The sequence below is a fragment of the Dromaius novaehollandiae genome, chromosome 1 (assembly GCF_036370855.1).
Source record: "Dromaius novaehollandiae isolate bDroNov1 chromosome 1, bDroNov1.hap1, whole genome shotgun sequence".
NCBI lineage: Eukaryota > Metazoa > Chordata > Aves > Casuariiformes > Dromaiidae > Dromaius > Dromaius novaehollandiae.
This window is the reverse complement of record NC_088098.1, coordinates 109974124-109991692: the sequence shown is the minus strand read 5'-3', so window position 1 is coordinate 109991692 and position 17569 is coordinate 109974124. Positions and strand designations below refer to the sequence as shown.

Sequence of the window (17569 nt, the reverse complement as noted above, 5' to 3'; positions counted from 1 at the left end):
TCCTCTCAACATGTATCACTGTGAAAAACCCAGCTGCATCCTCTCAGTGACTGCCCCGTAGGTACAGGCAGGCAGCTGTTGGGTCCCACCCAAAGTCCTCTCTTCTCCAGGATGAACAACCCTTGGGCTCTCAGCCTCTCCTCACAGCTCAAGTGCTCCAGCCCTGGCCATCTTCATGGCCCTCCGCTGAACTCGCTTCATTTCATCAGCAGGGGACCCAAAACTGGGTGCACTGCTGACGAGAGGGGCTTAATCACTCCCTTCAATCTACCAGCTGTGCTCCTAATCACACAGCCCAGGACACTGCTGGCTGTCTTTGCGACCAGTGCCTGCTGCTGGCTCACACTCAGCTTGCTGCTGCTGTTGGCCCAGACCTCCTAGGCCTTCCCAGAAGAGCCTCTCCCCACCTGGTCAGTTCCCACCTGAAGAACTGACCCTACCCAGTCAAGGGGGTCTCCCTTCCCAAGGGCAGGACTCTGCACTCACATCAAGTGCTCTCAAATAATCCCTGTCTCAATCCTCATCCACTGCTCCTCCTTGAACCCTGACTCTACCTGCACACATGGGTATGGGAGATCTTGCTGAAGATAACTGAAGTGAAGAAGGCATTGAGTACCTCAGCCTTATTTGAGTCTGCTGTCACTAATCATCTGCTCTATTCAGCAACAGGCCCATGTTCTCCTTGCTCAGCATTTTATTACTAGTAGAGCAGCAAAGACTCTTCTTGTTGCCCTTGATACCCCTTGCAAGCCTCAACACCAGCTGAGCTTGTGCTTTCCTGCATGCTCAGGCAGTGTTTTTAAATTGATCCTCAGTAGCCCATCCCAGCACTTCCATATCCTGCATGGTCTGCTTGCTTTGGAGCTCTGCCATAAGTTCCCTGCTCGGCCGAGCCAGTCTCCTAATACGTCTACTTGTTCTCCCGAGCAGTGGGATGGACCATTCTTGCACCTGGAGGATGCTGTTAGCTTCCCTGAATTCCTTTGCCCTTCAGAACTGCTTCCCACAGGATCCCATCTACCAGTTTCCTGAACAAGCCACAGCCTGCTCTCCTGAAATCCAACGTCTGTACTCTGCTTCTGTCCTTTCCTTACTCCCATCAGATACTTGAACTCCACTGTTTCATAGCCACTACAGTCAGGGCTATCTGTATTGCTGCATCTCCAACCAGTTCTTCCTTCTTAGTGAACAGCAGATCCAGTTGTACATCACCCCTGGTTGATCCAATCAGTATCTGTACCAAGAAGTTGTCCCTGATACCCTTCAGAGACCTCTGGTTTGCTTGCATCCTGCTGCATTGCCCTTCCAGCAGGTGTCAGGGTGGTTATTAAAGTCCCCCACCTGAACCAGGGTCTCCCCTGAGTTCTTCAAAGCAGGCTTTGTCCACCTCCTCACCCTGATCAGATGGTCTGTACCAGACTAGCCAGAGTGTCATCTTTACCAGCTTCTCCTCTCATCCTGATCCACAAACTCTCATCTTGTCCTAAGCAAGCACTGCACCCATTTGAGCTGCTCTCTCATATAAAGGGCAACCCCCTTCCTTGTCTTCCATACTTGTCTTTCCTTAAGAGCCTGGCATGCATCCATGGCAGCACTCCCTGAATTCATAGTCCACCTCCATCTTGAGTACTTTCCTGGTCCCTCAGCTTGGAAGACAGACCACCAACATGTTGAAACAAAAATATGGTAGAAGTCTACAGAACTGTAACAGCAATCAACTTTCTACTATCTGTTCCATCAGGAGACAGGGGGGAAAAAAAAAAAAAAAGAAAAAGGAGGCAGTTCTTCATGCTACATGCAGTACAACTATGCAATTCCTATCAAAAGGACCCTATGGATGTAAGAAATTTGCAAGGGTTCAAGGAGAGACAAGTACTTAAAAGGGAGGTCCATGGGGAATTACTAACTAAACAAACTGCAACAGGACCAAGAAATCCTCTGAGCCAAAAGTAGCTGGAGGCTTGGGAATGTTTTAGGAGAGCAGTATCATACATACTTATCTCATTTGTACTCTTTTTAAGCATCCATTTGTGGAAAGTGCTAGAGACAGAGCAGTGAGCTAAATGAACTCTTTGCCTGAAGTATAAGAGCCATCATTATGAAAAAAACAGTATTAGTTTATCTGAAGTCCTTCAGCTTGACAGTGATTTGTTGAAAATAGGTATTAAATATCTAGTTTTCTTTGTCTCAAAATGTCAGACGGTATCAAGAGTTACAATATGCTGAATTTACTTCCCATAAAATAAAAAAAAAAAAGCGCTCCAATCACATTTCAGTTTCATCCACGATTTTCTGTGGGTTTAGAGACTTTTGAATGTATCTACAGAAGCATACAGATTTAACAATCACTGCTAAAAAAAATCTCTCAAAAGCAGCACTCATAAAGCTTATGTACAAAGAATGCTCGATATTACAACATTAGATTTCATAGACAAGTTGCTGTATCCACATTCATTTTCCCATTAAACATACTTTAAAAAAATGAGGTGGCTTCTTCTACTTAAGTGAAACAAAAATCTTCTACATAGCTAGTTGAACTAAGCTATTATTACAAGTCAGCAGTCAGCTATATATACACACAAAAACAGAGTAACAGCACAAATACTGACTGTAGTAAGTAAAGTAATCCCAAAACAGATACATCTGCATCAGGCCTTCACTTTCCCCTGTCTCAGGTTCTCTCCTGTTACTCATTCCTTTTTCACCGTATTCAGCCAAACATCTCCTTGCAGCTATTCTAGTAAGTATTCCATGACTGAGGGCTTCTCATTTCCTTTACCTACACTGTCAGCCACCGCCTTTCAACCATTTGCATATGTTACTTTTTATATAAAAAGTTCGTTCCACATCCGTAATCCAATTTTTACAGGTTTTTAACATCTGCATCTGTCACTGAAGTCAGCATGAGGTGCGGGCACTCAAGACATTCAGAGACTCAACCCCTTGCCTTCAACAAGTTTTAATAAGAGACATTTATTTTGAAGCTTCACTTACTTATACTACAGTATTTACTACACTTCAACCAGACATACGCATGACCATGTTTAGCTATGTGATAAATAAGTGATGCTCAAACATGCCTCATTCAGTGGCCTAAACTACCCAGGAAAACAACACTGAGATGCTATCTACTTAGGATAACTCACCTAACATTAAATCCAAGAAAGAGTATACATAGCTAATCAGAGCAGGTTCTTACCTGAATGACAGCACTAAACCAGCATGTGTTGCCAACATTCTTTAATCCTACTGGACAGTTGTCTTGCCGCTTTCGATCATAAGGGTTTGGAGAGTCACTCCACACCTCTGGATGCGTCCTCTTTAAACTCGCTTTATTTTCTGCAATACTGGCTTCTAGAACTCTTCAGAACAGAAGGGAGGGAAAGACGTGAGAAAAAGCAAAAAGACATTTTAAAACACTTTTAGTTACAGATGATCCAGACATCATAATTATAACATCTGATTTTTTTTTTTTTTTTTGTCGCTGAGCTTGTTTTTAAAGCAGATATATGTGCAATAAGATGCTGTTTTACTTGTAAATATATTACAATTATTCTGTTACCTTTTGGAAAATGAGAAACTCTCCTATGAGAGCACTAGGTACAAGCACCATGTCTATAAGAAGTCAAATACTTAAGAATCAGATTCAAATAGGATGGACGACAAGAAATATGAGGCAATATTTTTAGTCTGTCACACAGCACTTTCACCTACAGATACTCTTAGTGCTATGTAAAGCACAAAGTAACCAATATTTATTTTACTGATAGGAAACCAAAGTCAACTAGGTAACTTTCAGAAAAAAGGAACCCAGCTGTTTAATTTCCATTTCTGCATCTTATGTCACTGTATTAATTGCTTTACATAGCAAGTAATTACTTTATGAGCCATGGAAAAATATACCCCCACAATTTTTAAATTGTCACCCTACAAATTAATTGTATACCACCCTGCTTGCAGGAAAACTGTTCCTATATGATTTAAGCAGAAAGATCGTATTTCACATGATAATCAAATCTGATAGTGTGTATACTCCCAAACTCAAGCTTCACTCAACACAGTATTTCTACCTCAGCGCACATCCTCAGTCTGGTGACAAAGGACACCTTAAAGGTAATTTGCAAGAGCTAGATATTCTAAATAGGAAGATATGCATGGATACATTAAAGTCATAGAACGAATGCTCTAACTGATAAGCAGATCAGTCTGGCTTGGGGACAGATGACAAGGTGACTGTTTGCAACTATCCAGTCGGACTCTTATACAAATGGCTGAGCTGCTACTGAGCCACCAAGTTCACCCCAGCACAGGATTTCAGAAGTTAAATGACAAGCACTTAAGTTGTCTATGTAGTCTGAAGGGTCATCTTCATCTGTTCTAGACCAACTAAACAGCAGAGAGAGGCAGGTTTAGGCTGGTCTTTAAAGAGAATTTCTAAAGGACAAAGTTTGAACATCTTAAAAACAACAACAACAAAAAAAATCATCAAAAACCCCACAATCACGTATCACTGTTTCCCAACTGCATATTTTTGTTTCAGACTGTCCCTGTCAAATTAACAAAAGGTGTCTTACAAGACTTGCAAGAACTATGAAGCACTATATGAACTTACTGCAGACCAACTGCTTCAGGGAACATACTGATTTGCTATTATTATATATTTTGAAAAAACAAGAACATTTAGAATTTAAGAGTTCATTTGGTATAAATACGTTTGCAACAATAAATCTCAGAAGAACCTGAAACTTGGAATTACCTTTGGATTAGTCAGTTTCAAACGTTTGATTTTTGACAGATACCCTTATAAATAGCACATCCTTTTCCAAAGGCATTGAAAGTACATATATGACCTTTGAAGACTCTGTGCTCTCTTATTACTGTTCAGTAGAGATCACTGACATTTCTTCAAACAATGCGTAGTGATGTAACCTGATTCTTCAGTGGTAAACAAAGACTCTTACACAGTGGTCATCTAAAACTCAGGAAGGTAACATTATCATTGCTAGGGTAACTGCTTTGAGAGTACGAGTTAGCTGATGACGACATTAAAAATGAAATCAAAACAAATGTCATACACATTTAAAATAATTTCTCATTCAGAAAGAATGATCTAAACTCTAGTTTAAAGTAAACTGAAGGGAACTTTAAAACCTAAAGGCTCTGACAGACTACAACACACTTAGAATATTATTCTAACAGGACTACCACATATATATAAGGCTGTATATATGTCCAGCTTAGGAAAAGATGGCCAGGCTAGGCCAACGCATGTTTTTCCTAGACAGCTTTTTCCAGCAGAGTTCTGCTAAGCCCCACCTGCAAATCAAAGCTCGGATCCTCGAGAGGAAAAAAAGGAAGCCTGAGTTACCTTACTACGGGAGACTGGTTTCCTGGCACAGGAAATGATCGCAGGCCCTTGTACCTCACATAGAAGTAGAGCCCAAGAGTAGTGGCATTTATCAATTTAATTACTTATTAAAATTTCTCCCTCATGTTTGCTTTCATATTTCTGTAGCAGGAGAGGGATTTCCTCTTCCTCGAGGACTCCCTCTCAAATCTGTTTTCATGTTTTAATAAAGTATTTAGTTCTTATAGCTTCATGAGATTCTTTCCCAGAAATAAAGAACCAGTTCTTGAGAAAAGTTTACTTATCACATTATTTGTCCTCAGAGAGCACGTGCCATACCTGTACACCTTATAAGCCAAATTCATTTTCAGCTACAATGATAGTGTGAATCACTCTAAAATAAAAGTGAGCATATTAAACAGGAACCCAGTGATCAGCTCAAAAGCTGCTCAGTAGGAATGCATTCACCAGTGTAGGAAGTACCCCCACTTCCCTTATACCATAACGTCACTACAGCCCAAAGAATGTGATTTGGGAGGCTATCTTAAAGTATGTTACTAATGTGTTGTTCTTCAACCAAATGAGTACCTATTCAGACAGTTAGCACAGGATTTGGCAATCTGATCAAGCAGCCAAAATACACCCTTCAACACCATCAACAGAGACCACAGTAGGAATCACTAGTAACAGAGCCATAAGCCGTGCGTGGGATACGGCACGTCACCGGCTTCATGGGACGAGAGGCTTCCCCATCTCCTTGCAGTGGGATCCTGTTCAGAGCGTAACTTTCACTGAAGGTTAGTTAATGCCACCCTTGGTTTGGGATGTTTTCTTTCTCTCAATAACAAGCTGGGCATAGCCAAGCAGCTTTCCAGAGCTCCTTGCACGTGGTTAGCCACACAATGTAATAAACCTAGGGCAAAAACAGGTCCATAGCATGAAAGTTCAGCCAAGCCATTTTGAGGAAGCCCATTAAGCATACTGAAGAAAAGCCACTCTGGCAGGCTACTTGGCAAAGAAGAACAAGGAAAAAAATCTACGTATTGTGGCTTTCTTCCAGCTGGACATCCAGAAATCCCCCCAACCCTATCTTCCTCTGCAGTTTCACCTTTTATCTGCACAGATACTGCATACCATAGTGCAGAGTCCCCAGCAGTTTCAGTGACCATGTAAAGAAAATGCCCAGAGGTTGTGCACATCTGTATGCACCGAGTATGGACTCTCACTGAAACATGGACACTGCTGTAGACACAATGCATACTCTCAGCTACTTTCCCCTTCAGTCATCTTACTGGTCTTCCCAGTGAACCCCTATCTGGCCAACCTCATTCTCCTTCAATCCATTAAGAGTATTACTAATAGGAAAAGCTTTTTCATATTAGTAAATGCACTGAATGTAAACATATCACTGGGAGATTTAAAGAGGGAACACTAAACGCTTCAAACATGCCATGCACAAAACGTTTAGCTTGGACACTCTTGGACATTTCAGCTACACTCCTCAACATCTATGTAGTGATCAGATCTGTCCCCACTCAGTACCACAAAGCAATTATACTCAGGAAGAAAAATTCTACATCCATGCAACATTAATTACACATGTTAAGAAATGCCAATAATGTTCCCCGAAAAACTCAAATAAAATCAGCGCAAATTAGGTTCTAAAACCCTACGTGTACCTTTGAAAAAACACTCCTCTATTTCGAAAATTATTTAAATAGGCACACATCCTAATTCATTAAAAATGAAAGATTTCAGTATTTGAATTGACTTATTATTGAGCTCCTATTTGATCTCTGCTTCTTACTTAACTTAGAAAAACAGAAGAAAGTGACTGCAGCTTGACTTGTTTACAACCACTGTGTTTTACTTTTTGTTTTCAGAAGTCTAACATGCATACTCTGTTTTTTTATTGGAATGCCAACATTCTTCTGTGGGGTGTTAACCAGAAAGTGATTTTTTTAAAAAAACAATCTGCAGTCTGATCCTTAAGAAAACTGACCAAATGGTTCTGAGCAAGAATTCTGAATTTCCTGTATTTGTACCATTCAGAAATAACTTGCTATCAACTCAGGGCATATCTTGGTAAGTAACTGAGTTGATCTAATACCTCAGCACTGCCAAAAGAGGCCGATTCTTTCTTTTCTCTGCCTCCATCCACAAAGTCCTATTCCCTTTCTTATGCCATGACACTCCTTGAATCCTTTAGTAAATATTTTTGCTTAGGTTTGTGAACTGGATTGTCCGAACAAACACTGCAAAGAATAACACAGCAAGAAAAAGATATGTGGTATGGGGTATAGGCCCTATCCCTCTTGGTAGCAACAAGCTCTGAAATTAGCATACACATCTTGTGTAACTGTGCAATCAAATATATGCCTCTAATATAGCTTCATCAAAAGAGGACCAGTATTTGTCTCTGTATATAACTGAAGAGAGTGCCTACACGCTTTTGCACACGCTATGTATGAAAAAAAATGGCATACTACTTCACTCTTTTCTGCAACCAGGAAAAAAAAACCCACATAATTTAAGTAGAACATTTATAATATTTAGTTATGGAGTAGGTAGATAAGACTAAAAAGAACTTTTTAGTCTGACAAGTGGAAAACACAAGGCCACTGGAAAAAAACTAAAGCCTCCAGGCTCACACGAAGTGAGCACAGCAGAAGCAGTCAAAGTCTGGCGAGAAAAAAAAAGACGAAAAAGTCTTCCTAATGCAGAAACAGGTCTGTTTCCCTGAGCTGCCACCTAAATCACAATGCTGTAATTGTGAGAGTTCTGGCCTTCACAGAGGAACACACAAAAGCTGAACCAAAACCAGACAGAATTTCTACCATAACCTTGTATGCTAAGCATATGCTGAGGTCTTAGAAAAAAGAACCCTTAAAAACCTTTTTCCAATTATTGATGAGAATATAAAGCTCCCTCATTTCACCACTCTTTCCTAAAACTATGTTATCCTACACTCAAATACTATTTTTGTCACAAATCTTGTCACCAAAAAAAAAAAAAAAAAAACAACCCACAGAATTTTGTCACAAATGCAAGAGGGCATAATTTGTTGGTATGTTTACTCTCACAACTAATCCACTTGTTTTTCAAAAGAAAAAAGAAAATCATGGTGGATAACGTAACGGAGAGACAGTCTCAAAGATGGGCTTTTCTGAGAGGCCATCTAGTCTGCCAGACACAGGGAACTGGGCAAAAGAATTATTGCTGTGAGCCTTGCATACCTAAATCAGTCCTTTTTAAAACTACTCTCTTACAAACGGGCAGTACTTAACCTGCCAACATGAGAATCAAATCAATGCCATTTTCCAGCCACAGCCAAAAAATAAAAAAATAAAAAAAAAACCCCAAAACATCGACCACACAACCCAAAATCCAGGTTTAGTTTCAAGTTGCAAGTACTTCGTAAGTATATTTACATTTACACATAAACACACACTGTAAGAAGTTATTGTAAGTTACTGTCAAATCTGATCAAAAGTTAACTTACAAACTCTTACACCCCCAAGTTGAGAAAATCAAGTTTATAAAACATTAAGGTGAAAAGTAAGCTTCACTTAAAACTTATAAAACCTGTTTGTTAAACAGGTTAATAACATACTTTATCAGCTAAAATATCATGGTTGCTCCTAGTACACTCAGGTCATAGCAGTACTATCTCCTCCCCCATCTCGGCCTTATCACAGAGGTAAGAAAGTGTTACTGTAAAATGAACAATGTAAAAAGGGGATAAAGACCTTATTAGCTTCTTAATTGTATTTTCTTTTCATCACTTTTTACCCAATACACAACACAATCTTTCAGTTTTAGGTCCTATTTAAATATGATCATATATTCTCCACCTCCATCCACTTCCTCAATGTTAAAAAAAAATACACGGGTGTGAAACATGCTATTAACTCCTAGCCCAAAGATAATAAACTATTTTCCAGTGTAGAACATACAATATATTAAAGCAACATCCTGAAGCCAAGCATATCAGTAGCATAAGTGAAAACAAACAAGTTATTCTTTGTTAAATTAAAAAAATTATAAAAAGCAATACAGGCCAATCTCCAACTCTTTAATTTTAATTTCTGCTTTATATAAGTTGTTTTGTTTACCTGCTAATGGCTTGTTCCTCATCTGTTATTCCAGTCTCCCTGAATGCCCTGTTTGATTCCTCCAAACTCAAGGCAATTGCCCTCTGAAGATCATCTTTATCATCTCCAGTGAGATCAATCACATCTGAAAAGCAAAACTATCTTTCTCAAAATTAAAAGTGAAACAGAATGAAAGGTAAGTCTTACTGTAGAGGACACAGAACCCATGGGGATTGCTAAACTGCATTCAAGTCCATCCTTCTTGTGGCCTGCTTTCTTCTAACGACTAGCTGTGCAAATTGCTCCCTTCCACCTCAAGGCCAAATAAGAATCTCAGCAGCTTGCTCTCGCTAAGATATGACTGAAAACAGCCTTCCTTTCTCCTAAGGATCTTAAGTTTCATAAAGCTATGGGCCAAATTTACAAATCCATAGTTTCTGAAAGTCCTTTTAAAGCAATGCATTTTAATGTATTACTTCAGCTACCGTAATCAGTTGCTTCCAGGATGCACACGATGGAAACTACTTTCTCATAAAAAGGATATCTTCATTGAGCATAGTTATTCTTCCTCCACATGGAGAAATGTGTGCTGAATTTGCCCAAAATACAGACAGAAGCCCCAAATCTTACAAATATTTTTGTACATTAGTAAGCCAAGTACTTTTACACAGTTTCGCAACATGTGGGAGAGTTCCTGACTTAATCTACTTCTTTTCTATTTTATTTGCATATTCATTTTCTGAACACATTTAAATATACATTTAAATCCAATTTGTCTACTGGAAACATCCCATCTAAACAGCAGAATTAAGGAAACAAAGTCAAAATGAGGATCCATCCTTTGGTAAGTGAGGAATGCTGGTGGGCTTCTAACTGGGCAATAAAGATGAAAACAAGCCTATTTCTTTCTTCTTCTCCGACACTAATCTAAAGAATCAGATGCTAATATTCCCTATAAGCCTCCCTGCTTCCTGTACACAGCAACAACGTTCCCTCTTCTGAGTAAATAGGAATTTCATTATTCACATCACGTTGCTAAACAAATCATTCCTCCGTCAGGCACAGCCACGCTTTCCAAAGCGGTCAGGGCCAACAGGAATGCCTGTTAGCTGCAAAAGACTTTCAAAAGAGCCAAGGTCTTTGGTTATCATGACTTCTAGGGCCAAAAATCTCATTTTGCAAGTCAGCCAGACAGAAAGACAGGGGAAAGTGCATAACTGACCTTTATGTGCAATGTCAGACAGGCAGACACGCACACAGTGTGCTGGTACCCTGCCATTTTCAGTCCGTCTCCAAGGGCAAAGTTTACCCAAAGAACTATTAAAAGGATAACTCTCCAGCCTGGGGTTTTAACATTAGAAGTTAAAAGACTGTGGAAGAAAGAGAAACAGATTCACAACTGGTGGCTGCTCACAAAAAAAGAGATGAGCAGCATGCTTGCGTTTCTCCTCCCACCGGCCAGCTCAATAACTCATTCCCAAAGAGCTTCTCTTTTTAGCTTCTGACTTTTCTCCTGGATGGCCTGACTCACTGTAGAGCTAGCTTTCATTATTTCCCTGGACTTACTTGGCTGTGATATTTCTCATCAGATCAAAATAAAATTCTGAATGTATGATACAACCATCATTTCCATAGCTACGTATTAACAGCAAACAGGACCACTTGTACTCATGGAAGACTGAAACTGAAGAGAAGTTGTAAAAGGAACTTTTCTGTTAACACCAGCATCTTTAAAAATTACTTTCTTCACGCATTTCCACATAATAATGCTGTTTTGTTGAATTTCAGCTTAATTTAGTGAGCCTTTAAGCAAAGCATTCTTACCTGTAAAGTAAGCTACACAAACTGTCATGATCTGGAAGTATGAAACAACACTATGGCCAGAGAAGCAGCAGCACTTTATGTATTTTATTCTTATTTTTCTATAGTCAGTTCAGGTCTTTCAGGATGTCAGAATGATACTTTAACTCGGATGCCTGAAATTCTCCTTTGAAAGAACTGAAGAAACTATGGGAAAGACCAGCAGAAGTCACACCCACAGCAGCTTTGAGATACGAGCTGTCATGTGTTGAGAACAACATAGGGTCAGGCTAAATAACCACCACAACCCAGGCTGCATGAAAATATGGCTTTGTTCTGCAATGTGACAGCAGAATCAAGGGTAGAAAGGCCAGCAGTGATGATGGCATTGTGTGGCTTCATGTACTACATACTGGGCTTTAAAAATCTGTGACTACAGCTTATGTCTATTTTCTACCCATTTGCAAGTATTCACACGTAAATGCTGCATCTCCACTGGAGACATCCTGTTTTTCTGAAAGTGGTAATAGTGGTCACAACTGAAGATGGAGTAAGCTTAAATTTAATAGCCACACACATTGGTGATGGAACTATGGGATTACTCTGATCATTTACTCTCAGAGAAAAAGACTCCTTCAGCTAATCTCTTCTCAGCTAAGAATGATGAAACTCTTATACAGTAATAACAAGAAAGCTAGATTAAAAGGTGAAGTCCCTTATATGGGGAGTATTTTGCAGAAAAACTCAAACTAGCTGAAAATTTTGCTGCTAACAAAAGCTCCCACTGTCATACAAACAAACAAACAAAAAAAAAAAAAAAAAAGACAAAGACTATCAAGGTCAAATCCAACTAGCACTTTCATTAAATTACACAATTTCTTTGCACTGCCCTAGCTTCTTAATCTGTATTAATCTGTACCACCACACTATATGTTCAGAACTTTATTACCATTCATATTACCAGCAATTACATTATTTTAAAATTAAAAACCAAAATCCTCAACTTCAGCTTTCTTTCAGAAACCAAGTCAACAGAACAGACGCTTCACCATGCCAGGACTTTGGAGCAGACATTATAGGATTCTCTTTATAAATGTTATTTTCATATATGCATTGTCCCTGACTGACATAAAAAAAATATAATACAGTGAAGACCTTCTACCACATGTGAGCAGTGTAATTAATTCATGTCATGGAGGGTTCACCTACCATACCTAGAAATTTATTTTTGTGACATAAGTTATCAGATTATCCAGGGTAACTGACTGAGCTCTTACTTTGTAAGAAATGTGAAATAAAATGGTTTGGATATTTAAGCTGATGTATGTTAGATCTTGCTGGTTGTACTTGGAGCTGACACAAGGTCTTTTTCAGCATCACAGCTGATACAGTAACTCATTAAGCTGCAACAGCTCACATATGTCTTGAATCCTAAGCATAAAGAGGAGATCCCAAAAGAACTCATAACAGAAGTGACACAGCTGCATTCCCAGCATTCGATTATAGATTACACAAATGTACTTTCCTTACCTGAAATTCATGCAGTGTTTTTTTTAATCTCATGTTTTGTAAATTCTTATATGGGAAAATGATTTTTAACTGAAAAGCAAGATGTCCAGTTTTCAAGCAGTTACATTACAAGTATAATGATTTTTGCATTCTCTCAAGACTGATAATAAATTCAACCCTACACTATATTTTTGGATGCTTATTCCACTGGGACTGTATAGTGCCCATGCCAGTGTTTATTTTACAGCAATTAGTAGTGGAATTCATCCACAAAACTCATCTACTGAAGCTTCCCATCTGACCAACTGATTTCTGTGTTCAAGTTCTGAGTATGGGGGAACAGCAGGGAGGATTTCTACCCAAAGTATTTAATCAGACATACATATGAGGTCAGAGTAGATTATTTTTTCTTTTATAAACACAGACACATAATTTCTTGCCCACTAAGTTTTCTGTGATTGGCTGAAGGATGCAACTCACAAAAGTATTAAGATTAATGCCACATTTCCAAATTTATATTTACTGTGTTTTAACTCATGCGTGTTGATTTTGTTATACCCCTCTCATTTAGGCTGAAGAACCCTGTAGTTCCCAATGGCTTATCCTCATAAAGGCACTTCTTACTGTAAATCAGATAGTTGTTTGCATTTTTTTAGTACTAAGCCATAACTACAGAACAAACAAAAATTTTTATGAACTGCTAAAGAAATTGCTCAAAACAATCTGGCTAACCACATTCATGATGTTTATTCAACTAAAATTAATAGGCAGAATTAATAAGCTGTTTTGCTAAAAGCAATATTTTTGTTTTACAACATATTAAACTATGATGTGTGCTGCTGGTACATAAGATCCAGCGAGTTTAATATTCTTTGTCATTATAGAAAAGCAAATAAGTTGTATATTGAAACTTGTGACAAATATACAGGTATATATAATACACATACATATATTGTGTGTGTGCATGTACCTTCTTAAAAACCTTCTTATTCAGTGTGCTTATTTAGGAAGTTTGCATCTTTTAAATAAATAATTCTTTCTTGGCAGTTGCCTTTGTCATTAAAATAATTACAGTGTTATTGACTTACTAGTTGTACAAGGAGAAGGTAGAGGGTAGAAACTTCAAACATAAGTAGGCTGGGAAACTCAGCATGAGGGACAGATTTGAAGTAGCAATTGAACACAGGGACAGGCAATGAACAACCATAGTGATGCAACTGCTGGCACGGGGAAAGGAAAATAAAGGGGCAAGCCTGATGGGTTCAACGGATAGTTGTCAAGTTTGGAAAGCCAACAACATGACTACAATTTCAACACATCAACATTATGGGAAGGGGGGAGGGGCAAAAAAAAGCAAGACATTAAGATTACATCACTTTTATTTATTACTAGCAGAGCTAAGCAAGATCCTATATCCTATGGTCTACTCTGTGATGTTTAACTTCATGGTGGAACTGAGTTCCTGCGTCTAGATTTAAAAGAATGCTGCTTATGCTGATTTGGGTAAAAACTGAAGTGGACGAGACAGAATATATCACATCCCAGCAGTTGCTTAGCCAAACCAAACAGCTCTGATGAAACCTGTCTATTGATGAAAGCTGTCTACCGATGAAAGGGCAGACATGGCTACCCTACAGGAACTTCCTCATCTCAACTGCACTTAACTCTTATACTGTCCTAGGATGGTAACACCTTAAACTGACTATTCTCATGCTAACAGGAATGGCAAGGTGACAGGTAGTCATGGAACAAAGGAGGAAGTGAACCAGCAAGATCAAAGGAGGACATCAAGACATAAGACTCCTGACATCTTGCAGCAGGGATCCTGCCATATCACCTGGAGAAAGTCCCAGGAATCAAGATGGGAGATGACACAAATAATCCCTGAAACAGAAGGAAGTGTTATGAAGACACACAGGGGTATATGAGTTTGGTAAGGTGACAGAAGAAACTGGTGTCAAATTCTACTCATAAACCTCAAACAATGAAGCACACAGCTATAGAATGAGGCCTGACTAGGACTCGTGCCAAAAAGGATCTGGGAGCTGCAGCTGATTCACACTTAACTTGCAATTCTCATCATCATAGTGCTAAAGGAAATAAAAAGTGTTATACTGAGGTATATCAACAGAATATTACACACACATTTAGAGGGATTTGTTCATTTTTCTGAACATTGTTAAGACTCAGCTGGAGTCTTTGTTCTTGTTTTGAGTGCTGCAGTTCAAGAGAGAGGCAGAACAATTAATGAGGATCCAGAACTGGGTTCCTATGCCAGGATTAAAGGAAATATCATATACATCAATTTGGGTAAAAACTGGATGGGGGAGGAGGGGGAAAGAGTAACAGGGCAAATAAAATGGCAATAGGTATAGAAAATAGAGCCAAAGACATTGAAAAAAATTTGGGCTGCTTAGTTTAAAGCTGAGAAAACTGAGGGGAAGTCATGACAAACAGTCTTTAATCACACAACATTTATACTAAGACAAAAGGAATGAACTGTACACTCCAGTGACAGGGGATAAAACAGACTAAAGGGTTTCCCCAAAAGTGAGAGGGATTTAGGTAAGACATTAGGAGTAGCTTTCTCAGAATAAGGACAGTGAAGCACCTAAACAAACTGCTTTATAAGTTTTTTTCAGAAACTCTAGAAGGCAAGGGGTTTTTAAAAATAGCTTACATAAACATCAGTTAGGAAGGGTCAGGTGCAGTTAAGTCTGGCCTTGTGGGAAGAGGCTGACTGAATGATTTTTGAAACCTATGCAAAGGACTCAAATTCTAGGAACAGGAAAATATAAAAAGCCAGGCTCCAAGAAGCAATGAAGTCTACAGTCCTCTAGCTGGTGTGTGGCATTTTATAGTTACATTATACTACGCACTTAAAGGGCTTCAAATCCTTTGTCTTCGCTGTGGTATGTGCAATTGCAAAGACTAGTTTAGTGTCTGTGAAAAAGAATTTTCACATTTTTTGAGTTTTCAAAAGAAAGGTGAGAGGGAAATTGTCTTGACAGCTATTTCATTCAAAGACAGTACTTCTAAAATATGCATCTTCCCTTCATTCCACTGCTTCTTTTTGCTGCTGCAATAGGGTTCTGCAAGTTTCTCAAATAAAGAGAAGGAAACTGATACATGGTTAGCAATGCTATAGTTCTGTTCTGCAGCCATAGATGCAAATATATTGAGTTACTGCAAATGAAAACACAACTTTGAATGCTGTGCCTAGGATATACGCAACTAAGCAGAGAGTTAAGGTGATCTTAGATGAAAAGGCATGCGCGTGTACATTGCAATCCTAATACTAAAGCACTTCTCACTAACACATTGTAGTATGAAAGACAGAGTAACACCGCCTTTGCAAAGGGATCAAATAACCTATGCACCACTCTCAACATGAAAAAACTGCACTTGCTGGTGCTTGCACATGCTGTTTTGAACAGGCAAAAAGGCCGGTGTTGTGAATAACACAGATTGTGCAAGTCGGCCTTCGATTTTAAGACAGGACTACATCTTCATGCAAAGTCTATTAATAGTTTTTGCAACCACTGAAATGCTGCATTTGCTAAAAATTGCCAGAAACCAGGTAAGGACCCTGCTTCTGTTGAGTAGCTTGGACTTCCTTGTACTTCCTTACATGCTGAATGCAACTTCAGTGCTCAAGCAGCAAAATGACCATTGTCAGTTTTTGAAGACATAGTGCACAATCCAGGCTAACAGCTGATTTTTAAAGTATGACATGCTGTTAGACACACATTTATTTTATCCCTTATCTAATTAACCATCTTTCAAAGAAACAGTCAGTCAAGACCACAGAATAAATTAAATAAACCTTTATGCAGAGCATACATTCAAAAACCTCCATAAGTGGCTGGATTATTTTTTTCTGGTATAGAAGACAGTTCTGAAATTTATCTGTTACTCTTATTCCCAGTTTGGATGACTTAAAACTTGGTGGGACTGCAAACCTAGGTTACTCACGACATGATAAATTCCAAATGCACATGTATGGTTAAGCAGTAAGGAAAGATAAGGGTAAGGTATAATTACCTTCATGTAATTAATTATACCTATGTGGAGTAGTAAAAGGGATTCAAATTTGGAAGGCGAGATACTGGCAGCAGTTCAGAATTACTGATAAGTGGTAGCAGCATTCTTTTTTGCAGAAGGGAACAGTGATGGTTGAAGCTATCGTTGCTTTATATTTTACTTCCATCTATGTCCACCCTTCCATTTTCTTCTCCCAAATCATCCACTGTATTTCATCACATTCCATTACATGACAGCGCTTACAAATGTATGGCTGTGCCACTTGTCCACTTTAAATGTACTGCATTTGTGAATCTGTGAACCAGATTAATTACAGTCAAGCAGATCAAAGTAAGAACTGTAAAAGCTTCTTGCAGAAAACATGTATGATCTCTGCTTTACAGATTAGGGGTCCCTATGATCAGAGATTGGTAAAGCAGGCAGAATGGTTTAGCCTTTTTTTCTGCTGTAGGTGCTTAGTTCTTTTCTCATATCCCCTCTAATATGAAGAAACAGAGTCAGCCAAGGGGCCTTGATCTCGTAACATGTCTTCAGCCTATAACCTAAACAGCGAAGGCTGGCGAAGGGCTCATCTTTGCTGCCAATGAGGACCTGATCCCATGACTACAGAGCTCACGTAAGGGATGTCTGTCTGCTTTTTCCATAACAGCTAGTGCTAGTTCTTAATTACTGACTTATAGTGCACTATTGGGACCTGCAACTCAAAATCAACTCTGCAGGCTAGACTCCACTCTCTCTTGTATCTCTTGTAACCTCTTATCTTCAATAAAGTTGC

The 17569-nt window shown here is 39.0% G+C and overlaps 1 protein-coding gene across 7 annotated transcripts in view; it reads right to left on the bottom strand.

Annotated features, from left to right (window-relative positions):
• The window catches only part of USP25 (ubiquitin specific peptidase 25), a 97107-nt gene that overhangs the window by 55737 nt on the left and 23801 nt on the right, over positions 1–17569 (bottom strand). For 5 of the 7 annotated variants that reach the window (XM_064523509.1, XM_064523490.1, XM_064523499.1 and 2 more), the window contains exons 4-5: positions 9463–9586; positions 3200–3362 (exon numbers count right to left, since the gene is read on the bottom strand). In XM_064523509.1, coding sequence (XP_064379579.1) covers positions 3200–3362; positions 9463–9586 — 287 coding nt within the window. Of the gene's footprint in view, positions 1–3199; positions 3363–9462; positions 9587–10663; positions 10780–17569 lie in introns of those variants that run through there. The other 2 variants (XM_026107978.2, XM_064523517.1) reach the window with 2 other exon arrangements.